Source organism: Terrapene carolina, unplaced genomic scaffold (genome assembly GCF_002925995.2).
Source record: "Terrapene carolina triunguis isolate 2854851 unplaced genomic scaffold, T_m_triunguis-2.0 Scaffold714, whole genome shotgun sequence".
NCBI lineage: Eukaryota > Metazoa > Chordata > Testudines > Emydidae > Terrapene > Terrapene triunguis.
Window position 1 is genome coordinate 21,352,029 of NW_020665065.1, and position 27,260 is coordinate 21,379,288.

At 53.4% G+C, this 27,260-nt stretch overlaps 1 protein-coding gene across 1 annotated transcript in view; it reads left to right on the forward strand.

The window, feature by feature from the left end:
* Positions 1 to 27,260, forward strand: part of RAP1GAP (RAP1 GTPase activating protein) — a 59,459-nt gene that overhangs the window by 1,568 nt on the left and 30,631 nt on the right. Inside the window, 12 exon segments of the mRNA XM_029913558.1 lie at positions 526 to 564; positions 1,705 to 1,890; positions 4,853 to 4,956; positions 5,104 to 5,182; positions 6,152 to 6,205; positions 7,970 to 8,053; positions 8,958 to 9,058; positions 9,295 to 9,424; positions 9,962 to 10,117; positions 11,056 to 11,127; positions 11,549 to 11,635; positions 12,158 to 12,298. Of these exon segments, the coding sequence (XP_029769418.1) occupies positions 526 to 564; positions 1,705 to 1,890; positions 4,853 to 4,956; positions 5,104 to 5,182; positions 6,152 to 6,205; positions 7,970 to 8,053; positions 8,958 to 9,058; positions 9,295 to 9,424; positions 9,962 to 10,117; positions 11,056 to 11,127; positions 11,549 to 11,635; positions 12,158 to 12,298 (1,233 nt within the window).

The following is a 27,260-nucleotide window of genomic DNA, read 5'->3' on the forward strand; positions in this document are numbered from 1 at the left end:
TCTGCCGACACCCCTCAGTGCTGACCCGCAGCCCCCTCAGCTATTCCGCACCCAGCTCTGCCGACACCCCTCAGTGCTGACCCGCCTCTGACCAATGACCTGTCTGGCTTTGTTCCTCGATCGCCTTCGCAGGGGGCTGGCGTCTGGTGGGTCCTGCCTGCCCCATCACAGATATTTGCTCCGCTTTCGAGTGCCTCCCAGGCCCCTTGTGCAGCACCACTTTCTACAATGAGGCGTCCCATTATTGTGCACCTGTGCAGTTCCCCTGGTGGTAGAGACCTGTCTACACTACAGCTTCCACTACTAGTGCGCACCCCAAAGTGCTCTGCTCTCTGAGCTCCATCCCCCAGGGGAGATGTGGATGCTGGGCTTTGAGGATAAGCCTCTTCTCTGCCTGGCAGGTCCTTGAAGGAAGGCCAGGCCTGGCTAGGGGGCTGGGGCCCAGGGAGGGCAGCAGCAGGCCTGGCTCTCACACAGGGTGGACTCCCCCAGTCGATGATCCTCTGCTGTGTTTGTCTTTTTCAGACCGAAGAGGATTATATCCCATATCCCAGCGTCCACGAGGTAATGAGGGTGCCCGTGCTTTGCCTGTGTCATATTTACATTGCTGTGGAGACCAGAGCCCGGTCTGGGGGTGCTGCACATACCCCCAGGCATGGTCTCTGCCCCAAGGAGCTTCCAGTCTAAGGAGACGTGTGACAAAGGCAGGGTGAGGCCCGCTCTGCCCAGCCACCCGCGTCTGGCATTGCAGCAGGGCATGTCTAGAGGAGGGCAGTGGCCAGCCCAGGATGGGAGTCCCTGGGAAGGCACAGAGTGAATGGGATGAACAGGCGGGCAGGGGTAGGGAGTATGGTGGGTAACGAGGGGACAAGCAGGGAGGGGCGGGCTGTTCTGCAGCGTCGCAAGCACTTGCTGATCTTCCCCTTGCCCTGACAGACCAGCGCCTGAGTCTTGCAGCAATTGGCTGGCCCTGCCAGATCACAGGGTACACTCTGGGCACTCGTAGGGATGGCACCAACCCATAGGGGGCGCTGGGAAATCCCCCAGCTCCCCAGGGATCTCGGCGGGCATGTAGCACCGGGAGGGTGGGGTTGGAGTGGAAGGGATGGGCGTGGTTACCAGGCTGGGGTACTGAGGCCAAGGCTCCAACGTGTAAGCAGATCTCCTAAGCTATGCAGCATCTGGCCTGGCCAGGCTGTGGATGGGTGAGCAGGGAGTGGTGGTGATTAGCCAGCAGTGGGTGCTCTTCTCCGACTGCCCCAGCATGGCGCCGCGGGGTGCTGTGCTCCTGGCCCCTCCGCAGTTTGCAGTGTTGGTGTAGCCAGGTTGGTCCCTGGATATTAGAGAGCCACGGGGAAGGGGAGACCTTTCATCACCTCAAAGTGCAGGAGTTGGCCCAATGAAAGATGTTCCCTCACCCCGTTGTGTCAGTGCTGAGCCTGTGCTCCCTATGGGTCTGGTTCCTGACAGTGAGCACTGCGCTGCCTCCCTCAGTGCCCTCTCGGCTTCCCATCCCTTGGCTGCTGCCTTGGGCCCCCGAGGCTGACGAGGCGAACGCTTGGGCTCCTTCAGAAGAGTGGCATTGTAGAAACCCTAGGTGCATGCTCCACAGGGCTTTGGGTCTCCATATCAGGATTGTGGCGCTGCTCTGGGGAGCCGGTCAGCGTTCCTCAGTGCAGTTTCCTGGCTTCCCTCTCTCTTCAGGTGCTGGGGCGCGAGGGGCCGTTCCCCCTCATCCTGCTTCCACAGTTCGGGGGCTACTGGATCGAAGGCACCAACCATGAGCTGACCAGCATCCCCGAAACCGAGTCGCTCCCGTCTCCAACCTCCAAGGTGAAACTGGAATGTAACCACATGGCCAGGATCTACAGGAAGCATTTCCTGGGCAAGGTAGGCACCCCTTCTCCACCCGGCCCTGGCCCAGCGGGAATTTGATCCAGGTGCTCACCATGCGCTGCCTTTAGCACAGACTGGCTGTTCTCCATCCCTTTGCTGGTGATTCCCCGCCCAGACCGGTTTCCCTGGCTCCAGGTGCTTGTGGGACTCAGACTCCCCCTGGTTTCAATGGATTTTGGAGCAGGCTCATACGGGGTTCTGCTTCATTTGCAGGCTGGGGACAGCCCATGCTGGGGCTAACCCATGTGCTCTCTGTCCCTGGAACAACCCAGCCGAGCCACATTGGGCTCCCCAAGGAAGCCATGTAGCAAATTTCCCATGTGAACAGGATGGGGGGACTGGAATTGTGGGAATCGAACAAGGAAAAGAACTCGACTCCTGTCTGGGGAGAGGGGCTTGGGGAAGCAATGGTGACCTGGGACATCTCGCCATCGGGGGTGCCCAGGATGTTCCACCGTCAGAGTTCTTTAACACACAAACCACAGTCTGATTTCAGATCCCCCAAGAGCCCTGCCTTGCCCAGCTCCCTGCCCCTCCTCCCAGGCCCAGCGCTCCCCAGCGGCTCCCGCAGTTCACCAGCTCCCAGGTGACATGCAGCTGGGGATTAGCCAGTTTCCTGGGGCTCAGGGGGTGGAGCGGATACTGCTAGCGTTTGGATCCAGTTTAGGGGTCTGGTTAGTCATTGTGCTGAGGCCCCTTTAAGATGCTCTGGGGGCATAAAGGGGCCTTTAAGGGAGCAGAAAGACTTCCTGAATAGCCACCCTATGTGGGGGCCTCCCTGAGCCGTACGGAGTTGGTGTCAGGGCTCTGTGCCAGCCATGCTCCCAGCCCTGGCATGGGGTGGATCAGGAGCATGGTTGGCATTTGCTGCTCTACAGCAGTTCTCCGTTTCCCAGGGGCCCTCTACCCCACTGCAAGGACTGGGCAGGTCACCAAAGAGGGGGAGTTCAAAGCTGGCTTCAGGCCTTTCCCTACTCCCCACATGCACAGAACTGGGGTACCTGAGGGTAGGTGAGGTTGGCACCGTCTCTAGCCCCCACAGGCCAGATCACAGATCCTGCTAGTGCTGCTAGCTGCTGAGAAGAAGCTGCATGGTTAGAACAGCAGCACTCCTCTATTATCCTCAGTCAAACAGGCCTAAGCCTGGGAAAGCCCATGCCGTGGCCTGAGGCCCCTGGGCTCTCCTTCAGGGTGTGGGCTGCCGTCCCGGGCTCTGTTTGCCCAAGGTTATCACGCTGTTTGCTGGAGTACTTACAAGCTGTTGCTTTTCTGCACCCCTTGCTGCTGGGATTAATTTCCCAGCACCGGGACACAGCCTGTCTCTTCCGTGGCCCTGAGCCATGCTAGCATGAATCAACCCTGCACCCTCCTCCAATGGCAAGAGCACGCCCCCCCCCCCATTGCATTGCTGCATCCCTTCTGCTCCTGCTGTTCCAGCAGAGCATTGCGCTGGGGCCTTGTTTACATGCCGTACAGCTCCGGCTGTATCCGCCCCGTGGGATTTAAATGCTCCCTGGACTCGGCTGTCTGTTTGCACTGTGCTCCTTCCCACCCTGTCAGGACTCTGGGGATTGCGGCACGCTGGAGCGCGTTGTTGGCTGCGTCACAGTGTTTTGGGCAGCACTGGTGTCTTGGTGGGGAGAAATGTTCTGGGGAAAGGGGGTGAGGCCCCCAGCAGTGCTGCGGGACAGACCTTTACTGCATGTCCCCAGTTGTTTGGCGTGAGTCGGGGCTACCCATGGTTAATCCCCCTGGAATGTGCCCAGGGCCATGCCCACTGGTCCCAGGGATGGCGCTCAAATCCAAAGGCATGGGATTGGCAGCCCAAGCTCTGCCAGTGTTGGAAACGTACACAGCCTTTGGAGTTGGGATGGCCCATGACGCTCTGGGGTTTGCTCCCCGTGTGTCAGCCCTTCCCTCTCCCCTTGGGCAAGGCCGACCCATTGCGCCGCGATCACGGAGGGGGCGGTTTGTGCTATGGGGTGGATCCCACAACGCAGCTGCTCTGGGTGCCCCTCGCTTGGGGCTGGGGGCACTTGGGAAAGACCTGTGGTGCCGCTGTGTTAGAGCATCTGAACCCCCCTGGAGGCACCTCCAGGTCCCGGCCTGCCCTGGTTCATGCAGCCAGTAGTTGAGGGAGCTATGGCATGAAGGGGTGCCCCGTTGGCAGCTGGGAATGGCTTGTTGGCCAAGTTCACCTGCAGCTGGTGGGGAAGTGGGAGCAGCAGCCTAGACTCCTTGGGGTTCCCCAGGTGCATCCCCTACCTGTGCTGCCCACTGGTCTCTGGGGCTCATTGGGTCCCTGGCTCTGTTGACCCTGACCCTGCAGCAGGCCATGGAGGGGCCTGAGGTGTTGACAGACCCTGTGGGACATCTCCAGGTCATGGGGTCCTGCTCCGAGTCCCAAGGCGGGGGCTCTGCAGGACATGCCAGCCTGGCCCAGCAGCCTGTGGGGGGCAGCGCTCAGCATGCCGGGGAGTGGAAGGGGTGTGTGCCTCTTACAAGAGGCCCATGAGCTGGAGTAGCCGACATGGGACCCGTCAGCCACTTGCAGCCCCCCGCCCTCCCGCGCATGGTGGCAGGTGTCTGACCTGCTGCCTGAGCCTAACAGCCGCCCCCCCACCCCCCAAGTTCCTTGGTCACCAGCTGGCTCTCACCTGCCAGGATGCGCAAGGCCCTAGCCAGCAAACTGCCCCTCCCTCCCTCTGTCGCCTGGAGGCGCCCCAGGCCCTGAGGGGGGCACCCCATCCTGCCCAGCGCTGGGGCCCAAGGGGCAGAAATCCTTAGCTCCTGCTCACGGGAGCCAGGCTGTTGTGTGAGCCCAGGAGGGCAGCCGTTACCCCAGAGGGCAGCAGTGGACTGTGTCCCCCCACCATTGACGGGACCAAAGAGCTATGCCCACTCCTGCTGGGAGGCTGCGCTCTGGTCTCTCAGTGGCTCATCTGTTTTCCCCCAGGAGCACTTTAACTACTACTCCCTGGACACGGCACTGGGCCACCTCGTCTTCTCCCTCAAGTATGATGTAATTGGTGACCAGGAGCACCTGCGGCTGCTGCTCAGGTGAGCGCGGGGCCCTCTGTGTCCCCGGGGCAATGCCTGAGCCACAGGGGCCTAGATAGTGCCTCCTCCCCCTCGCTGCGGGGGCCAGGCGCCAGGGCTCTTGGGGCGCCCAGCCAGGTCCTGTGACACCCTCATCTCTTATTGCAGGACCAAGTGCCGAACCTACCATGACGTCATCCCCATCTCCTGCCTGACCGAGTTCCCCAACATCGTGCAGATGGCCAAGGCAGGTACCTCAGCGGGACCCTTCCAGCTCCATGGGCTGAGCCTGTACCCTGATCTCACTCAGCCCTCATGCAGGCCAGGCCCCGTTTCCCTGCCTCAGGGCTGAGGAGAACGCCGGGCTGTGGGGGCCCGTTAGTGCCCTATGGCTGGGGCCATTCCTGGCTTCAGCAAGGATTCATTTATCTGCAGCCTGCCCAGCGGCCGTGGCCGGCAGCCGGGGCACTGTGGCTGTACAGCCCATTCTCTCTCAGGGCGCTGAAGTTGATAGCCTGGTGTGGGGCAGGGGCTGGGCTGGGGCACACATACAAACCCCCACCTTGCTCCATGAAGGGAGCCTGAGAGAACAGAGAGCATCACCCCAAAACCCCACACACGTGAGCTCTGGCTGCTCCCATCCAGCAGGGGACAGTAGTGCACGCGCCCCTCCTCCTCCCCCCTGACACGTGCACACACATGGTTCTGAGTTGCACTGTGCCGGAGCAGGGAGCGGGGCAGATTGACCTAGGGATGTTGCAGGGGAGTTTACTGGGACTGTCTGCATTGGGGGATGGGAGAGCAGGGGCTGACTTCACTTGAGGGATGATACCTGAGCCTGTAACCAGAGCCAGGAGGGGGGTTGCAGCCAGGCGACACCTTTGCCCGGGAAACTGGACAAAGGCTGGGGGAGGAGCCGGGGAAGGCTGGGTGAGACGGCTGGAGGGGGTTTTTCAGTTTGGAGCGGTCTGGGGGAATGGAGGGAACCCCAAGGCTGGGGTCTAAGCTCCCTGCCCCCCCCCCCCGAGGGACCTGACTTGGGGGTCCTGGTTGTACCTACAAGCTCTGTTTGGGACTGTGTTCCTGTCGTCTAATAAACCTTCCATTTTACTGGCTGGCTGAGAGTCACAGTGAATCGCAGGAAGTGAGGGTGCAGGGCCTGGACTCCCCCACACTCCGTGACATGCACGTTCTCACTCTCTCGTCTGTGTTTCAGCTGGCGTGCGAGGACGTGAACGTGGATCGGTTCTATCCGGTGTTGTACCCAAAGGTAGGCTGGAGGCAGTGTGCCGGGGGGAGGGAAGCCAGCCTGCACTTTCTGACAGCTCCCATGTGCATATGCACACCCAGCCTGCCTCTTCACCATTGGGGGCTCGCACTAGGGGGCCCAGCAGGGAACCCCAGCCTTCAGCAGGCACCAGGATGTTGGATGGGCAGGCTGGGCATTCCACAGCCAATCAGAACTTAGTTCAACTTTAGTCCCAAACCTGACCCTGGCTGGCTCCTTTGCCAGGTTTGCCCGTGGCCAGAAGCAGCACCACCAAGCCCCCCCCCCCCCCCCCCCCCGGGGCCCCCCCCGGCGGGGCCCCCCCCGGGCCCAGACCCCCCCCCCCCGCCCCCCCCCCCCCCCGCCCCCGGGAGCCTTTCTCAGGGTGCTCCCGGACCAGCATAGAGCCCCACCCAGGGGTTTGGAGGAGCTTCCTCCTTGCAGGAGAGGTGCCCCGTCCTAGGGGCTTACCTCACTGGCTGGGTTATAACAGGGCTGGCCTCCTTCTGCCCCCTGACTCCAGTGCTGAGAGCAGAGCACTCAGCTCAGGGCATTCTGTCCTGGGCTGGGCTAGGGTCCGGCTGCTCTATGGCGAAGCTCCCACCCCTGGGGTGGGTGGGGGTTCAGAGGAAGCCCTGGGACTCGGGAGAGTCCATCCCTCCCACAGCATATTTCTGAAGTCCATTGAGGTGGGGAAAGGGACACCAGACAGCACTCTGGTTCCCCAGCTCACAGGAAAGAGGGGCATCCCTGGGTGACTCCCAGACACCCCCTCCCAAAATGTCCCAGAGCTCTGGCTCCATCCCTTTTCTGCTGACAGGCAGAAGAGCATTGTGGGTAACTACATGTGGATGCAGGCACAAAGGGCTGGATTTGGAAAAGAGCTCAGGTGCCCTCTGCTCCACGGGTCCCCAGCCCCCAGGGCCCTGCTCTGTGGGGCTTCCTGGTCGCTGTGCTAGGAGTTCACACAGAGCTGGGCTTGCACCAGGTGGGGACAAGAACCAGAGTCCTAGATCTCAGAGATGGGAAAAGCCTGTTAGAGCCAGCCCAGTCCCTGTCTGTGTGGCTTGTTCCTGCTCCGAGGGTGCCCCTCACCCACCTGCGCGTGGGAGGAAATTTTCTAATGGGATTTTTTCCATTGGAAACGCCAGTTTAGAGACAGCAAACAGTCCATGGAATCGTCTCGCCTTGGTAAATTCATTTCCAAATGGAAATCAAGTGCTGGGTGCAGGGCTGGGGGCGTTGCGTGGGGCCGGGCGTGTCCTGCCAGGCGAGGGGCATCCTTGCCGGGTGCAGGGCTGGGGGTGTCCCATTCGGAGTGCCCCATTTTGATCTTTTCCAAATGCGGCATTTCGGTTTTCCATTTTGAAACAACGTTTCCTTCCAGTTTTTTGTGATTTTTTTTGAGAATTGTGCATTATAAAAATGGGGCAAAAAGTGGCGCTGGGAAGGGAAGGGTCAGATTTTGTCAGAGCTTCGATCGGCCCCAGACGAATTATCTTTCAGAAAATTGGTTTGTGGGAAATTTCAAATGTTCTCGTTCTGGGACGGAAGAAATGTCGAAATCATGAGACCCCCCCCCCCACCCCGAAATCCAGATTCTGAACCGCCCCATGCCTCACACCCCACACCCCACACCTACCGCCCTGAGAGGAACCTGCCCCATGCATGGCTCATGACTCCCCCCAGGGCCGGGTCCCTGTCACAACCCAGAGGGAGCAGGGGTTCCTGGCAGCCGGATGTAACCAGCCTCTCCCGTCTCCCCAGGCCTCCCGTCTCATTGTCACCTTCGACGAGCACGTCCTCACCAATCACTTCAAGTTCGGTGTCATCTACCAGAAGTTGGGCCAGGTGGGTCAGTCTGTGGAGCGGGGGCTGGGCTCTCCGGGACGGTGAATCGATCCCACTGGGGGCTGGGGCTACCCCAGCCTGCCAGCCTCCATCCCCGGCTTTCCCCTCTGACAAGCAGCCTGCGGCGGGGACGGGAGCCGCTCCAGCTCAGCATGGCCGTTGGCGAGCAGGAGCGGCTGGAGACGGGTTTCCTAAACAGCAGAGACGTCTCCCTGGCATCCCGCCCTTCTAGCTGCTTTCATCTCAGCACAGCAATGGCCCGTTTGCTTTGCCAAGAGCTGTAATGGATTCAGGAGCCATGGCAGAGGCTATCCAGCTAAACCGTACCCTTGACTACATAGCGTTTGCCCTGGTTCTGTTACCGGGGGTGGGGTGGGGTGAAGAGCATCACTTAATGGTTAAGGCTGGGAACTGGGAGTCTGGAGAGTTCTGTTACCTACTTCTCCAGTGACCCTTTACAAGTCATGGCCCCCATGCCTCAGTTTCCCCACCAGTCAAATGGGGAGAACCCCGAAGCTGGGTGCACAGACAGGCTGTTGGTGAGGGGCTGCGACAGCCCCAGATGAAGGATTGCGATGGGTACTCCCCAGAGCTGGGTCCCAGTGGCTGTCATGCTCTCCGCAGGCACTGCCATCGGGGGCGTTGCAGGTTCACTCTGCAGGTCAGAGCTCAGCTCATGGCATAGACCCGGGGGGAGACTCGGCCGCAGCAGAGGCTCTTCGCCCCTGCACCCTTACAAGCGCCATCTCCGCTAGTGGCGCCTTTGCCCCCTCTCACAGACTCAGCTTCTCTCCAGCCAGGCTGTCTGGACAGGCCTCAACCCAGCACAGCCCCAGGCTCATGCTAAGCTGGCCAGGGGGCCCAGCCCTGTCCTAACTCCTCTGCTTTGCTGGCCATGTTGCAGACATCCGAGGAGGAGCTGTTTGGCACCACCGAGGAGAGCCCGGCCTTCGCGGAGTTCCTCGGCTTCCTGGGCCAGAAAGTCCAGCTGCAGGATTTCAAGGGGTGAGCAAACTCCTGCCAGCCTGGGTCTGCTGGGCCTGTGTGTGGAGAGGAGGGAGGCTGGCCCCCTGCACTGCTCTGGCCCCTCTATGCTAAGCCTGTGCCACTCGCTGTCCCATCCAGTGAGTCTCTGCGGGACAGATTGTCCTGGCCTTGCAGCTGCTGTCCCGGGCTCCTTGGGAGTGGAGGGACAGGGCAGGGTGGGCATCTGCCTGAGGCCTGGGTCTTTTTGGTGGCAGGTTCCGGGGGGGGCTGGACGTGACCCATGGCCAGACGGGAACAGAATCCATCTACTGCACCTTCCGCAGCAAGGAGATCATGTTCCACGTGTCCACAAAGCTGCCCTACACCGAGGGCGACGCCCAGCAGGTAGGAGAGAGCTGCAGTACCCCCCGGCAGGGGCTGCACACGGAAATGCATGTCTACACATGTATGGACACATATGTGTATACACCCCCTACAGTACAGCCCCACACAGCCTCCCAGCCCTGCATGGGCACACACCCCACGCTCTTCATGCACCCGCATATCACTCTTCTTTTAGGCAGTCACTGTGACCAATGTGACTCCCATCCCAAGTGGTTCTGCCCCAAACCAGCCCCCCCCACCCACGCAGCCCCTGGCCTGCTCAGCCCCAGCCCAGCCCCATTCCCCCGCTGGAGTGAAGAGACACTCGCTAGTGCCAAGGCCCCGTCTCGACCCAGAGGGGAGGGGGGATATCAACAAAGGGCAGCCAGGGGATCCCCCCGTCCCTCTGGCTCAGCCTGTCCATGCTCCTGCCCCTCGCTGAGCTCCCAGTCTCCCTGATCTGTCTCCCACCACTTCCCCTCCTTGACCTGTGCTGGGCCTGGCCGCCTTGGCACGGGGCTTGGGCTGCGGGAGTAACGCCCTCCCTGCTGCGCTCAGTTGCAGAGGAAAAGGCACATCGGGAACGACATTGTGGCCATCGTCTTCCAGGACGAGAACACGCCCTTCGTGCCGGACATGATCGCCTCCAATTTCCTGCACGCCTACATCGTGGTGCAGGCGGAGAAGCCCTGCTCCGAGAGCACGCTCTACAAGGTGAGCGCACGCCCAGGGGCCTGCTTGTGAGTCGCAGCCCGCCAGGGACCCAGCCCATTTGGTGCGGCACCACCAAGTTACCATGGCACTAACAGGGCAGGGGCTGGGCCACAGACCTGCTCCCAGCTAGAGACTGGGAGCTGAGGGGAAAGGCCTGGGCAGAGCCCTGGGCATGGGAAGCAATCCATGACACTCAGAAATGGGCCACAAGGTTCTTAATATGGAAGTGACAGTCCCTAGTGGTTATAGATAGGGGCTGGTAGTCAGGACTCCTGGGTTCTGTTTCTGCTCTGCCACTGACTCTCTGTGTGATATGGAGCCAGTCTCTTTGTCTCTCTGTGCCTCAGTTACCTCTTGGGGCTAATGATCATGTGAAGCATGGGTGTTATCACTGCTTCCCCTGGGATGGTCACTGGAGGAGGGGGAGCCCTGTCCAGAGCACATGGCCTGGGCGTGAGGTGGTTGAACCCGGAGCCAGGCTGATGCTGACCCAAGGACACCCTGTGGACCTGAAGTGGAAGGTCCTGGTTCAATGCTGAGCCCCTGGCCCCAGTGATCTGGGGAGATGGCAGCTCTGGGGGGAGCAGCACTGCTGTCACCACATGCTGCCGGAGAGTCCTGGCCAGAGGGGCTGGAGGCCGCTGCTCAGCGCAGCCTAGCGGGGCTGGGAGGGGTGAGCTCTTGGGCAGGCATACCGCTCGGAGGGATGCACCGCTCCTGGGCACTACAGGCCCCAGCGCTCCTGCCCAGGCTGTCGGGAGGGTGATTCCCCTGTGCCATGAAGACACCCCAGTGTCCAGTAAGTGGGGCAAGGCAGGGGGCCCTGCAGGAAAGAGCTGCCCAGCTGCCCACCCCATCTGGGCCCTCCCTCATCTAGACATACCCACTGGCCTGGCAGCACGTGGCTCAGGTGGGACTGACAGCGCCATGTCTTGCAGGTCTCCGTCACAGCCCGGGACGACGTGCCTTTCTTTGGCCCCCCACTGCCTGACCCAGCCGTCTTCAGAAAGGTGAGAGGCGAGGAAGCCTGAGGCCAGCTGCTGCCCCCAGGCAGGCACTGACCTGCCCAGAGGGGACGTGTTGAACTTCTCAGTCCCAGGGAGCTCCCTGGGGCCAGCTCGTCCGTCTGTGCGGGAGTCACGCTCTCTGCTGGGAATGCCGTTCTCCCTGGACAGGGAGCCCAGGGGGCCCTTGGAGCAGCCATAGAGTCTGCTGGTTCCTGCCCTGTCCCATTGCGGTAATGCCTGGAACTCTGGGGCAGGCGGGGCCAAGGCCGGGGCCAAGGTGGGTGGAGCTTCCTGCTGCTATGTGCTAGTCCCACCACCAGGGGTTGCTCGGCCGCTGCCAAGTCGCCCTGGCTGATGCTGGCTGCCTGATGAACTCATTCCCTGGGGAAAGGCAGAGGCTGACGTGGGGTTTCTCCTCCCGCAGGGCCTCGAGTTCCAGGAGTTTCTGCTGACCAAGCTGATCAACGCCGAGTACGCCTGCTACAAAGCCGAGAAGTTTGCCAAGCTGGAGGTGGGTCAGGAGCCACGTGCCAGGTGCTGCGTTCTGAGCTGGCATCCTCGCTAGCCCCCCCCCAGCAATGCCCAGTACCTGCCCTCTCCTCACCCATTGCCCCATGCCTCATTCTGGCCCCGTCTCTCTATCCATGAGCCCTCATTCCTGTGAGAGCCGATGTGCCGCAGTGCCCGCGTTAGGGCTCTGGGAGCAAGGGTGGCGAGACGGTGCCCTCGGTCGTCGGCTCTGGGGCCAGGACCATGCCTCGCTGCACAGTTGCATGCAGTTGTTACACCGGGCCCAGAATACGGCCACTGAGCTGGTCCTGTGGCAGTGCAGCATGTGCCAAAGGCTCCTGGGGACACCCCTGCTCTCCAGGACCGACAGCCGGGCATCGAGCTGGAGCCAGGGACAGAATCACAACTCGTCCTCTGTCCCCCCCAATACTCAGTCCCCTCTGCCCCCTTTGTTCCTGATCGCTACTGCCCCCAGCCCATGCCTCCAATGCCACTAACGCCCCCTGTGCCCCTCCTGCCACAGGAGCGCACGCGGGCAGCTCTGCTGGAGACGCTGTATGAGGAGCTGCATGTTAACAGCCAGTCCATGATGGGCCTGGGCGGGGATGAGGACAAGCTGGAGAATGGCAGCGGGGGTAGCGGAGGCTTCTTCGAGTCCTTCAAGGTGAGAGGGGCATGGCCCAGTACCTGGCAGCGCAGCTCTCCAGCCAGGGACCGCCAAGGCCTGGGAAGCTGCACGTCAGCTCAGAGCACTGGGAAGGAGACAGAAGATCTAGGGATGTGTTGGAGGGCAGGGGGAACCCACACTTTTAGCCCTTCAAGCAGTGGTCCCCAAACTTTTCACAGTCATGCCCTCCCTTACCCTTCTTTGCACATCCCCCCCATACCCCTCGGGAGCCAGAGCCGGGAGCGGGGCCATGGCTCCTGGGTGGGGGGGGACAGGGGTAAGGGGGCCAAGGCTGGGGGTGGTTTTGGGGCCAGGAAGGGGGCTGGAGGCTGAAGCTGAGGGCAGGACTGGGGTTGGGGCTGGGAGCAGAGCCATAGGTGGGGGCAGGGCTAAGGCCAGGGCCGGGAGTGGAAGCCGTGGCTAGGCCACAGTCGGGGCTGAAGGCTGGGGGCAAGGCTGGGGTTAGGGCCGTGGCTGGAGCAGAGCTGGGAGCCTGGGGGCGGAGGGGAGCTGCGTGGTACTCCCACTGCACCCCCCATGAGGGCTGGCCAGGGCCCCACTGCACTCACCCCAAAGTTCCTCCGTGCCCCCCAGGTGGGCACATCCCACAGTTGCAGGGCTCTGCCTTAAAGGGATGTAGTAGCATCCAATGGTTAGAGCAGGGGCTGGGAGGCAGGAGTCCTGGGTTCCATTCCCAGCTCACTCCCCCACCCTGCCTCAGTTCCCCCATCTGTCAAAGGGGACAGTGTGGTGACCAGCCTCTGGGTTCCCCGCATGGAAGGGGCTAGGGAAGTGCCAGATACTGGATTGCCGTTCTGTTGTAGGCTGCGTGACAGGTTCGATCAGAGAAACCCCCTTGGGACTGGCACCTGATGTGCTGAGACTACCTCTGAGCCCGTTTTCTCTGCCAGTTTGGGCCTCCAGAACCCTGCCTTGTCGAGCCAGACACGCCCGTCTGCTCCAACACAGACCCAGGGTCTGAACCACGGGCCCCAAAGCTGCAGACTTAACTGAAAACAGCTTAAGAAGTGCTCCTGTCTCTAGCAGCCAGACACCCAGCTCCCAATGGGATCCAAACCCCAAATAAATCCATTTTACTCTGTATAAAGCTTATACATTTATACATTTTAGTGGCCTGCATTAATTCAAAACATCTGCAGTTTGTTTATGTTATGTCCTGCCCATTCCTGTATTTTCTCACTTCTGTTCTCAAACATCGCTGTCTCAAGGCTGGGTCACGCTGACTCTACTCTGCTGTATTCCCACTCGCTTCTGACGTGAGCCCTGCTTCGACAGGTCCCGCGATATTAGGCTAAGACTTAGCATGACAGTTGCTCTGTTTCTTACAACTGAGAGGCCTATATTTAAATCCTCTAACCCTGTTTCCACATTCCCCTCTTTTGTGCTTGTCTTTAGCACAACCAACATTCTTAAACCTCCAATTGCATCATGTCTTGTATTTCTGTTTATAGCTCAAAAGGATCAGGACTAGCCCTATACATCTTAGCTGGATATAACGATAATGCATGATTCGTATGAACATGAAAGGCATTTTTGTTATTACACTCCTTACAACAACAGTAACACATTCCTAGACTAAACAAAAGCAATACAAGCACTACATTATACATTAATGTATAATATGCTGGGGTTGTTTCACTGCCTTAGTTACATAGCACATCACATCATAATTAGTACCCAAAGTAGCCACGCTGTAGGCTGTATGAAAAGCATGTTTTCCAATTTAATATATATTCTGAAGCACATGGATTTGACCCTGTAAGTCAGAAATTTTCTGAACCTCTGGTAGGAGTAAGCACAAATTCTGAAATCGGTCAGGTATTAAAGTGGTCCAATTAAAAGAATTTGATACCTAAGGTCTGATTGTAGGGCTTTGTCTGCTGGCCAATAAATAATGTGATTTCCTGCGGTCATGGTGAGATTAAAATGCCTATCTAGCAAAGAGGTGGCCTTAATGTATACGCAGCTATCATTAGCTTGGAACAGGAATTATCTTGTCAGGGTAGTTCCTTGTCCCATACCTTCCCAACAAACTTTGTTAAACATTGTGACAGCTTCCCCTTGCTTCAATTTCCTTACACACTAAAGCTGCGGGAGTGCCAAGGGCCAAAATGTCCACTGATTCCCTATTCCAATCCAAATATCAGGCGTTATTCCAGGAGCACTAACAAATCAACTAGGCATTACCAGGTGGTCTAATCTCCTAGATATCACTGGGGGCAGGGTACTGGACTCGATGACCTCTCGTGGTCCCTTCCAGTCCTAGAATCTATGAATCATGGTGAATTATCCAGTCCCACATGCATCCTCCCCATGGACCTGGCAGGATTCGGTATGTGGGAGCCCACACCCCTCCTACCGGCCCACATGCTTGGAAGGAGCACTGCAAGTACTTGCACATCCATCCTGAAAATCTCCAAGTATGTCTTCATGGCCACAAATCAGATGGCTAATCCTGAAGGGCAGTAGGCCACGCCTGATGCTCGAGATCACTCCGAATGGCCATTAGCTGGTCATTCAGGAAATCCTGAATCTCCAACCATGCTAGATCCCACTGCAATTCTTTTCCTGCCTCAGTGATTTTTAATACCATCTCTGTCAACAGCTCCTGGGTCATTGAACTAAGGGCAGAAATAACATGTAATTCACCAACTCCAGCTTGCACCTGGGTCAGCTGTGCTCCAGTAATAAGACCAGTGGCCTTTTCTAGTTGCCCTAATTTCTCATCATGTTATTGGCCCTTAAGAATATTCCAAATTGCTGCTGCACTATTGGCACCATCCCATAAGTGTCCAGCTAAGCCTCTTTTCTTCCTAGAGGAGACCTGTCCCTTTGCTGTGCTAGCCAAATAGCAGCCCCCTTGAGCAATTTGGATACATGAAAGTGATTTGAAAGCTGGATAGGGGCAGGGTAAATTTTACAGTCCCTAATGTGGCATTAATTATTGTTATTCGATATCCTAGTACATCTCTCTCGGGGATAGCATTATACCACATCTATTGTTTAAATATTCTCAGGTACTTTCGAGAGGCATTAACATTAATAGCATAGGCAGGGGTACGTTGTAATATGGTACAGGTTAAATTATTAGTTACTGGGATCATTTCAGTACAAGTAAAATTTCCAGTAGCAGAACACACTCTCTGAGTATGAGTCTGATTATTTACTAATTGGATAACCAAAACAATAAGGACCCCTTCCCCCTGATATACTACAGACCCCTGGAATGGCCATTATATCAACCCCATTATAAAACCTTAATTTCAAATTCTTGAAGCTCATTTGTAGTGATGTCATATACTTTTATCTCCTCTGACCAGTCTTTTTCCACTCAATTGTTCGCTTATATGGGATATCCTGAACCTTAAAAATATTTTTTTTCTAACAGTATTTAAATAAATCACTAAAGTGTGAAGGCCTTGGCCATTGGTTTTATCAAATATATGGCATTGTCTGTATTTGGATGTGTTACAGGGGTAATAGTGTAATGGAGGAGATGGCATTGGCATTGGCAACAAGATGCTTTTGGTATTTGTCATTTAAAATCCAACTAGGGAGGGCAATACATGCTGAAGGTACTTATCCAAAAACACAGGGCGCAGCCTGTAGAATAAACCCCAAAATCCAATCAATACCACATTCCCAAGCATGGGTCCCACAAGTTTCTTCCTGCTAGTGTATACTTTTTTTCCCCTTCACCAGGGTCAGTTCTTAATGTCTTTTGTAGTCAGGAATTCCAGGATTTTGACAATTTCAGCAGAGCGAGTATTCCTTCTTCTTTCCTGAAGCAATCGTGGCTCAGCATCAGACAGGGGAGAGGTTACCAGCACAGCACCCTGTAGTGCTTTGGTTTCTGTAGCAAATACAGAATGCAGGTTAGCTCTGTCAGTGGACAAGGCAGAGGTTACCAGCACATCACCTTGTCCTTTTCTCCTGCTGTTCAGACGGAGGAAAAGAAATACCAGAAGGAGAGACAGGCTGATCAATAGAAGGAGTGGAATTATTTCGAGGCGAAGGGGTCGTTTTGCAGTGAGAAGCATGGGTCCAGGAAGTCAGTCTTTGGCACTTCCCAGCAGTATTGGTAGTCAGCCGGATTTGGTAAGGGCCTTTCCTGCGTGGAGCCAAAGCAGTCTTTCGTTGGTGGACCTTTACATAGATCCAATCTCCTGGTTCCAAGGAGTGGCAGGGCTGCTAGGGTCTTTGGGTAGTGCTTCTTTTACCTGTGAGAAAAGAAACATAACACATTTCATTAATGCCTGGCAGTGTTTTGCAGATTTTACAGCTGCTTGGGCACATTCAAGCCCCCCTCCCCGCCCCACACACACACCTTTTCTTGGCTGTCAGCCAAGTCTTAGCTGTGAGCAGTGTCCTTGAACGGGGCCAGCCTCTTATTTTTGGACTGAACTTGCTAACTACAGGGTTTTTTTTCCAGTTAACTCGTTCTGTTCTTTTTCCTTCTCCCCTTCTTGGCTTCTTTTAACCTACAAAGGAAACTTCCATTCTTCACTCATACACCTTTACCCAACAATGAATACATACACATTGCCATTATACAGTACTTTAGTCTGATTATTCAATGTATGCCACATACACCCTTCCAGTAAAATAACTTATAAAATAACTTTGGAGCAACAAGCCAGGACAAGCACACCCACTTTTGAGGAGTCCACTCGGTACAACCTCTGGTGTCCAATAGCTTTCCTCCCTCCCCAGCCCTCTGGCTAGAAATCTGAGGTAGCCAGAAGGATCCCATGTGCAATATGGGGAGTGGGTTAACCTTTCATGTCCTTGCTTCCAAAGACTGTTGGTATGCAAATTTTAACAACAATTTTTCAATTAAAAGATCTGGCCAATAAAGTTTCTTTTTCTTACTTAAGCAAATGTATTAAACTTTAGTATATCACATTTTCCTGATATTAGCCAAACACTTGGTATTCCAAGTTGAATAAAACAAGTATCTGCATTTTGATTTAACCCTTCTATTTGATTTTGAACTAGACTGTCCTATGAAAATATTAAACACAACAAATCTGGCCACAAGACAAACACCACAAGACAGGACATAAAACACAGAACATAATTCGTATTGTGCCAGTAAATGCATGGTATGTTGATTTTCTGAAAGACAAAAAGAACATAGGTCTACCCCTTCTGGGCAGTCAGTCATTGCTTAAAATATTTCCTTTTTATACAAATACTCTTGTTAATTGCAGGCAAAACAAAGGAATTACCCATATTTTCTTGTATTTGTTTCATAGGCAGCCCAGGTTTCAGTGGCTTCTACCTTATCAGTTAGATAATTTACAGATTCTTTCTGGCTTGCTTCTGGATCCAAAGCTATCCACAGCTTAAAGACTTACTTAAAAGGGACACAATTGTTTTTACCAGAATTTTGATTGCTTTTTTACTTTTAACTCCTGCTTTTAAAACACACAGTGATCTGAAAGAAAACACCACTTAGAGCCTAATAGGATTTTAATTAAGTAGCACTGTATATTTACATTTCTTTAGCTAATTCGACTAAATTGTTCATAGCCAAACGATTGCAATCAAATAATCTCTTTGCCTGGATTTATTTACAAACATTTCAAAGACACCAAGAATTTTCCTCTTTAGAATTTTACAAAGTTCAACTGCTTGATTCCCTCTAGCAACTACAGAGTTAACTTCTCACTCTCTTTCCTTAAATCACTTGCTTGTCTCCCAAATGACACTTTTTATCAGCTCAAGTCACCATTTCAAGTGATTTGAAATCCCCATGCTTATACTTACTTACTCTTTTCCTTCCACTATGCCCTCAAAGTTTCCAACCTGTTTTCCAATCTCTCTAGCTGTTGCTTGCCTGCTTGTCTGGGCCCGATCATTTTTTCCTCACTGCATCATTCCTTTCCACTGGCACAGGCTTTGTTCCACTACCAATTTAGCAAGGAGGGTGGGCTTCTCAACTAGCCCCCACCCTTCCTGGTCTCTTCCCTTAAACATTCTTACTCACAAGGCTACCCGAGTCTTCCCTCGTAAGGTTTGCCACCTGGCAAGGCGCATGGCCAATTGGCATCTTAACTATTCAATTTATCTATGCTTTCAGTTGCTCAGTTTTTTCCTAGGTGTCGGGTACACGTCTCTTCCCTTTTTCCCCCAACTTCTCTATTGCCCAGTCCTGCTACGACCGGGGGTAGATCCACCTGCCACCCTTCCCCGTCAACTGGGGTGGAGAGAGAAATGCTAAACCCCTCTCTGGTTCCCAGACCTACTGCGGCTGAGAGAGATCACACCTTTAATCATGCAATTCTTAACATATAATACCAACAGTACCAAGCAAAGCAAACATAAAATAACAAGGGCAAAACAAATAGATGGTGTGCATTCTGCAGGGCTCCCCCCTTTCTCAAATTTCCACCAAAACTGTGACAGATTTTGTTACCAATTTGCCTGGGTCTTAGTTGATCAGGCTGTGACCACAGGATCGTAGGGGCGGAGATAAAGAAAACACACCATATGACTGAATTTTAAAGCTTCATTAATAAAATAATAATGAAACAACAACAGAGTGTTGGGAACGCTCCCACATCACTCAGGGGAAGAAAAACGTTAATGCCCCAATCCCTAAGCCACTTTCATACTCACACACATACGTCCAGACTGGCCATGTCGGTGTATAATGTCCAGAGAAGGGGGGGAAGTGGACGGGAGATTATCCTGTTTACAGATTGCACAGTGTATCTCTGGACAATCTCCAACTTGCTTCCGCTCTTGGGAGGGCTGTTCTTTTATGCCCTGGGGTCTCCCGGGGCGTCTCTTTCAGAGACCCTTTGCTCGGTATTCCAGTCCAGGCTGGAAGCCTGTGGCTTCTTCAGCATTCCCAAACCACATCAGCTCCAGGAACACGAAGCTCGGCTCCTCCTTTCGCTGTTTCATCTGTGTTTTCCATCTCTGCAGCCTCTAAACTTTGTTGTTTTCTATGCTTGGCATGGTCTGTGTCAATTCTCCTTATCTCTAGACCAAGCTGTCTTTTCAAATTAACCCATTCCTATCCCTCCTTGTTTTCAGCCTTAACTAATTGGGGATATAAAGAAGCCGAGGGGTTAACAAAAAATAATTTGGGTAGGGAGGCATCCGGATGCTTTTTAAATCCTACACTTTGTGTCTTAGAGAGCACCTCTAAGACATATGATCCCATTTGAATCGAAGGTACCTTCTAGTGGGAATTGTTTAGATGGATCATCGTGTGTGTAAAAATTCCAATTCTCTAAGTACTAACAAGTCCTTGGACTGATTTCCACCCATTCTCTAAGCATGTGGGGGTGCCCTGTCCGCTGCAGCAGCTCATAAACTAAGACACGTCTCTATCCTGTCCGCTGAGTGCAGCGGCTCATAAAGCTAAAATCACCACACCACTCCTCAGGCACTCACACAGGAAAGATTATCGAGGATGTCCACAACCCTCCTACACCTCCCTTCAGCAAAGAGCGTCCGCTAGTCTCAGAGAGATGATGCCACGTACTCTAATTGCCTCCGGTAAGGTGATCAGATCAGTCAGTGATTCATGCAGGGAGGAGAGGGGGAGGGAAGATGGGGGTCACACAATACTAGACCCAGGCAGACCCCTCGCCAGTCATGCCATGCAGAGACAGCCCGCCTTGGGTCAGATCTTCTACCGATCCACTAAGGTGTAGCCACTGGGCTTGCATTAGAGACATCCGTGGTCACGAGCTTGTGGGCTTCGCAGGGAGCTGTGGGCGTCTTTCGGTGACCCTCGTTCACACACACACACACACACACACACACACACACACCAAGGCCTCTATTCCTTCATACCACGATGCATCGGTTTTTTGTTTTGTTTTTTTTTTTTTTTTTAACCTGAGGGCATCACCACAACCCCTCTGTCCGGACTGAACACACCTGTGTTCTTCTCTGAGGGCGTTACCACAACCCCTCAACTCAATTGGTCTGACCTAAGTCACACATTGGCTTCCCCTGGGGCAACAACACATTTCCCAGCCCCGCGTACACATATCACTGACCTTACATGGGGCAATCAATTCCCCAACACCGTTCTGCGTCTGATCTTGTTGCATAAGTAAAAGTTCGCATGGCGTGAGCCCAAAGGGACAGACGGCCCCATGGTCAGTCCTCCTGCAACACCCCAGTAGAGATTTCAAAACGTCTCTTACCTCTGGCTTGGCGCCTGGGGTTCGAAGGGGAATGGTCTGTAGTAGCGGTCGCTGCCTCAGCCGGGCGTAGCCATCCAAGTCACATGGCACCAAATATTGTGGAAGAAACGAACTCCACTCTCAGGTTGGAAGCAATAAAATCAGAGACAGCTTTATTCAGGACATGCAATTGCAAGGGAAGAACACAGCTGACAGAGAGCATCTCTGCCTCAGTTTCTTCAAAGTACAAGCAAGATCACACAAGCATTTCTACATTTTAGTGGCATGCATTAATTAAAAACATCTGCAGTTTGTTTATGTTATGTCCTGCCCATTCCTGTATTTTCTCACTTCTGTTCTCAAACATCGCTGTCTCAAGGCTGGGTCACGCTGACTCTACTCTGCTGTATTCCCACTCGCTTCTGACGTGAGCCCTGCTTCGACAGGTCCCGCGATATTAGGCTAAGACTTAGCATGACAGTTGCTCTGTTTCTTATAACTAAGAGGCCTATCTTTAAATCCTTTAACCCTGTTTCCACACTGGGGAGGCTTGAGAATAATATATCAACCAATTGCCTTTAATAAAAATACAGACAAGACCCTTTATTTTTACAACACTAAAAATCAATCAGGTTCTTAAAAGAACTACTTTATTATAAAGTGTGACAAAGTTCCTCCTCTACCTTGGTGGGTCCTGCGCTTATTGGCGGATTTGCTCGCTTCAGAGATTCACCCTGTGGGTCAGGAAACAGTCCAGAGACCTTCCCCTCTGGTAGAAGCTATAGTCCAGGTCAATTCCTCCTGTGTTTGATCAGGAGTTGGGAGGTATGGGGGTACCCAGGCCCACCCTCTACTCCGGGTTCCAGCCCAGGGCCCTGTGGACTGCAGCTGTTTAGAGAGCCTCCTGGTACAGTTGCACGACACCTACAACTCCCTGGGCTACTTCCCCATGGCCTCCTCCCACCGCCTTCTTTGTCCTCACCACTGGACCTTCCTCCCGATGTCTGGTAACTCTTGTACTTCTCAGTCCTCCAGCAGTACACCTACTCACTCTCAGCTTCTTGCACACCTCTTGCTCCCAGTTCCTCTCACACACTTCCTCTGGCTCCCCCTGGCTTGACTGGAGTGAGCCCTTTTATAGCATCAGAGGGGCCTTAATTAGAATCAGGTGCTTAACTGCCTCACCTGACTCTTAGCAGGTTAATTGGAGTCAGGTGGTCTATTAGCCTGGAGCAGCCCCTGCTCTGGTCACTCAGGGAACAGAAAACTACTTATCCAGTGGCCAGTATATCTCCCTTCTGCTACTCTGCTGTTCCCAACTGGTCTGGGTCTGTCACAAAAGAAAAATGTAAAAGAAGCACCTCTGTAAAATCAGGATGGATGGTAATTTTACAGGGTGATAATAAGATTTAAAACACAGAGGATTCCCCTCTAGACTCAACTTTAAAGTTACAAAAACAGGAATAAACCTCCCTCTTAGCATAGGGAAAATTCACAAGCTAAAACAAAAGATAATCTAACACATTTCCTTGCCTTTACTTACAATTTCTGTAATTTTAGATGTATCATTTTATGGATGAGGGGAAAGCAGTGGATGTGTTATTCCTTGACTTTAGCAAAGCTTTTGATATGGTCTCCCACAGTATTCTTGCCACCAAGTTAAAGAAGTATGGGCTGGATGAATGGACTGTAAGGTGGATAGAAAGCTGGCTAGATCGTTGGGCTCAACGGGTAGTGATCAACGGCTCCATGTCTAGTTGGCAGCCGGTATCAAGCGGAGTGCCCCAAGGGTCGGTCCTGGGGCCGGTTTTGTTCAATATTTTCATTAATGATCTGGAGGATGGCGTGGACTGCACTCTCAGCAAGTTTGCAGATGACACTAAACTGGGAGGAGTGGTAGATACGCTAGAGGGTAGGGATAGGATACAGAGGGACCTAGACAAATTAGAGGATTGGGCCAAAAGAAACCTGATGAGGTTCAACAAGGACAAGTGCAGAGTCCTGCACTTAGGACGGAAGAATCCCATGCACTGTTACAGACTAGGGACCAAATGGCTAGGAAGCAGTTCTGCAGAAAAGGACCTAGGGGTTACAGTGGACAAGAAGCTGGATATGAGTCAACAGTGTGCCCTTGTTGCCAAGAAGGCTAACAGCATTTTGGGCTGTATAAGTAGGGGCATTGCCAGCAGATCGAGGGACGTGATCATTCCCCTCTATTTGACATTAGTGAGGCCTCATCTGGAGTACTGTGTCCAGTTTTGGGCCCCACACTACAAGAAGGCTGTGGAAAAATTGGAAAGAGTCCAGCGGAGGGCAACAAAAATGATTAGGGGGCTGGAACACATGATTTATGAGGAGAGGCTGAGGGAACTGGGATTGTTTAGTCTGCAGAAGAGAAGAATGAGGGGGGATTTGATAGCTGCTTTCAACTACCTGAAAGGGGGTTCCAAAGAGGATGGATCTAGACTGTTCTCAGTGGTACCTGATGACAGAACAAGGAGTAACCATCTCAAGTTGTAGTTGGGGAGGTTTAGGTTGGATATTAGGAAAAACTTTTTCACTAGGAGGGTGGTGAAGCACTGGAATGGGTTACCTAGGGAGGTGGTGGAATCTCCTTCCTTAGAGGTTTTTAAGGTCAGGCTTGACAAAGCCCTGGCTGGGATGATTTAGTTGGGAATTGGTCCTGCTTTGAGCAGGGGGTTGGACTAGATGACCTCCTGAGGTCCCTTCCAACCCTGATATTCTATGATTCTAAGGTATCTTTTCAAGAGATGGGTTACCTGCTTGGTCTCTCTCTCTCTATGCAGAGGTAACCAACAAAGAGAGCACAAACAACCCCCCCGACCCCAATTTAAAAGTATCTTCTTTTCCCATTGGTCCTTCTGGTGAGGTGCCAACTAGGTTAATTGAACTGATTAACCCCTTACAGGTTAAATGATTCTGTACCTCTCTCTGTACCTCTAGCCAGGAGGGATTTTATGTTACTGCAGACATAAAGGTTGTTACCCTTCCCTTTATATTTATGACACGCCCCCCAAATCACAGACGGTGCTGGACAGCCTGCTCCACACTGGCTGTGATTTCTTCCTGTAGCTCTAGGAGACAACAGAGTTACTAAGACACATGCACCTTTAGATATACTATTGATTATATAAAAACTAACAATATTTCCCACATTTCAAGGACGATTTTAACCAGTTGATTCTGGGAAACTTTCACGGGAGAGTGCATTAACCACTTTGTTAGAAGCTTCTGAAATGTGTTGTATTTCAAAATCAAAATCTTGGAGAGCTAAACTTCACGGAAGCAATTTTTTGTTATTTTCCTTGACAGTATGAAGCCACTTCAGCACAGCATGGTCGGTTTGCAGGTGGAAACGCCGTCCCCAAACTTATGGGCGTAGCTTTTCCAGCGCGTACACAATGGCGTAACATTCCTTTTCGGTGATTGACCAGTGGCTTTCCCTCTCAGACAGTTTTTTGCTGAGAAACACGACAGGATGGAATTTTTGATCCGGTCCTTCCTGCATTAAAACTGCTCCCACACCACGCTCGGACGCATCTGTGATTACTAGGAACGGTTTGTCAAGGTCTGGGGCCCTTAGCACAGGGTCACACATGAGTGTCGCTTTAAGCTGGTTAAAGGCCTTCTGACACTCTTCAGTCCACTGAACTGCATTTGGCTGTTTCTTTTTGGTTAGGTCTGTCAGTGGGGCGGCGATTTGGCTGTAGTGCAGTACAAATCGCCTGTAATATCCGGCCAAGAAGGATTGGACCTGTTTCTTTGACTTTGGGACAGGCCACTTTTGGATAGCATTCACTTTGGCCTGTAGGGGTTTGTAGTTCCTTGACCCACCTGGTGTCCAAGGTAAGTCACTCTGTTTAGGCCTCTTTGACACTTTTTTGCCTTAACAGTTAGTCCTGCCTCCCTTATGCGCTCGAAGACTTTTTGTAGATGCTCCAGGTGTTTTGCCCATGAATCAGAAAAGATGGCCACATCATCAAGGTAGGCGACTGTAGATTCTCCCAATCCCGCTAGGAGACCATCTACAAGTTTCTGGAAGGTGGTGAGTGCATTTCGCAGCCCGAAAGGGAGCACATTAAATTCATACAGTCCTACGTGGGCAATGAAGGCTGGCCTTTCCTTGGCGGATTCATCTAGCGGTACTTGCCAGTACCCCTTGGTTAAGTTTAAGGTAGAGATGAACTGGGCACATCCCAGTTTTTCCAATAGCTCATCTGTGCGTGGCATTGGATAGTTGTCTGGGCGAGTCACAGCATTTAGCTTACGGTAGTCCAAGCAAAAGTGTATTTCCCCATCTGGTTTGGGAACTAGAACCACTGGAGATGCTCATGCACTGTTAGAGGGGCGGATTACCCCCATCTGTAGCATGTCCTGGATCTCCTGTTCTATAGCAGTTTTGGCTTGAGGAGCCACCCGGTAAGGTTGGGCTCTAATGGGGCGAGCATTACCTGTGTCAATGGAGTGGTACGCCCATTCAGTCCGTCCTGGGGTGGCTGAGAACATCGGCGCGAAGCTAGTGCATAGCTCCTTGATCTGCTGCTGCTGCAGACGTCCAAGGGTCATTGAGAGGTTCACCTCTTCCACACCACCGTCACTTTTTACTTCATAGTAGATACCTTCAGGCCACTCAGCGTCATCTCCTCCCTGGGCTGTAAACTGACAACCTTTAATTCTCTGGAATAAAAGGGCTTTAGAGAATTAAAATGGTACACTTTAGGCTTTAGAGTTGAGATGGGGGATGCTATGAGATAGTTAACAGCTACAAGGCGCTCTTGGATCGTAAATGGCCGGTCCCACAATGCTTCCATCTTATGGGCCTGGAGCGTCTTCAAGACCATGACCTGGTCCCCTACTTTGAAGGAACACTCTCTGGCATGTTTATCATACCAGGCCTTTTGCTCTTTCTGAGCATCTTTTAGGTTTTCTCTAGCAAGGGCTAAAGAGTTTCGGAGGGTGTTTTGTAGGTTGTTTACAAAGTCCAGAATGTTAGTTCCTGGAGAAGGCGTAAACCCCTCCCATTGCTGCTTCACCGACTATAATGGCCCCTTAACCTCACGGCCATACACAAGTTTAAATGGTGAAACCGCTAAACTGGGATGTGGTACAGCCCTGAAGGCAAAGAGCAACTGCTGCAACACTAGGTCCCAATCATTGAAGTGCTCATTTACGAATTTACGTATCGTGGCCCCCAAAGTACCATTAAACTTCTCCACCAGGCCATTTGTTTGATGGTGGTAAGGGGTGGCAACCAAGTGGTTCACTCCATGAGCTTCCAAAGGCTTTTCATGGTCCCTGCCAGGAAATTAGTTCCTGAATCCAGGGCCAACCTACCCTGGCAAAAATGTCTGCTAACGCCTGGCACACACTTTTAGCCCTGGTGTTGCTTAGGGCTACTGCTTCCGGCCATTGGGTGGCAAAATCCATGAAAGTCAGTATGTACTGCTTTCTTCTGGGTGTCTGTTTTGGGAAAGGACCCAGAATATCCACAGCTACTCGCAGAAATGGAACCTCAATTATGGGGAGTGGCTGGAGAGGGGCTTTGATCTGGTCTTGGGTTTTCCCCAGTCTTTGGCACACCTCACAAGACCGGACATAAGTAGAAATGTCCTTGCCCCTTCCTTCCCAGTGGAAGGACTTCCCCAAATGGTCTTTGGTCCTGTTCACCTTAGCATGGCCACTAGGATGATCGTGGGCTAAGCTTAAGAGCTTTACCCAGTACTTAGTTGGAACTACCAACTGTCTTTGAGGATGCCAGTCTTCCTGGTGCCCACCAGAAAGAGTCTCCTTGTATAAAAGTCCTCTTTCTACAACAAACCGGGATCGATTAGAAGAGCTGAGAGGCGGTGGGTTGCTCTGTACTGCCGTCCAAGCTCCCTGGAGGCTTTCATCTGCTTCCTGCTCAGCCTGGAACTGTTCCCTTGATGCTGGAGACATCAGTTCCTCACTGGATTGTGGACTTGGGCTTGGTCCCTCTGGAAGTGATGTAGATGATGGGGCTGTTTCCGTTGACTGTGAACCGCTCTCCGCTGGTGCATTAGGTTGTATTTCAGGCTCCGGCTGAGCCTCTTGCGTAGGTTTATCTGCTGCTGCCTGTGCAGGCTCGCTGGTGACCTCTGGCATTGGAGTTGTAGACGGGGTTGCAAGTGCTGGATTCAGTGCTGGCAATGGTTCTGGTGCTGGTTGCTCTGCCCATTCCGGTTCTGGGACTGGTTTTGGTTGGGTCTCTGGGACTGAATCCACTACAGCTGTTGCAGTCGTTGGCAGGGGATCCGGTTTTACCACCTTAGTTTCGGGTTCTGGTAACACAGACGGGGCCCTGGTAGAAGGCTCAGGAACAGGGATAGGTGTGAAGGCTTGCTTAGCCTGGCTGCAGGTGACCATTCCCACCCTCTTGGCTAGCTTCACATGGTTGGCCAAGTCTTCCCCCAGCAGCATGGGGATGGGATAATCATCATAGACTGCAAAAGACCACATTCCTGACCAGCCCTTGTACTGGACAGGCAACTTGGCTGTAGGCAAGTTTAAAGAGTTTGACATGAAGGGTTGAATCGTCACTTGGGCCTATGGGTTGACGAATTTGGGGTCCACTAATGATTGGTGGATAGCTGACACCTGTGCTCCAGTGTCCCTTCCCACCCACACTCACAGTTTCCCTTCGCTCTGAGGGTACCTGGGAGGCATCTGGGCCTGGGGAACTCTGGTGTAATGAACAGCAATCTGTTGGGGTTCTTGGAGCAGTTGGCCTTCACATGCCCCAGCTT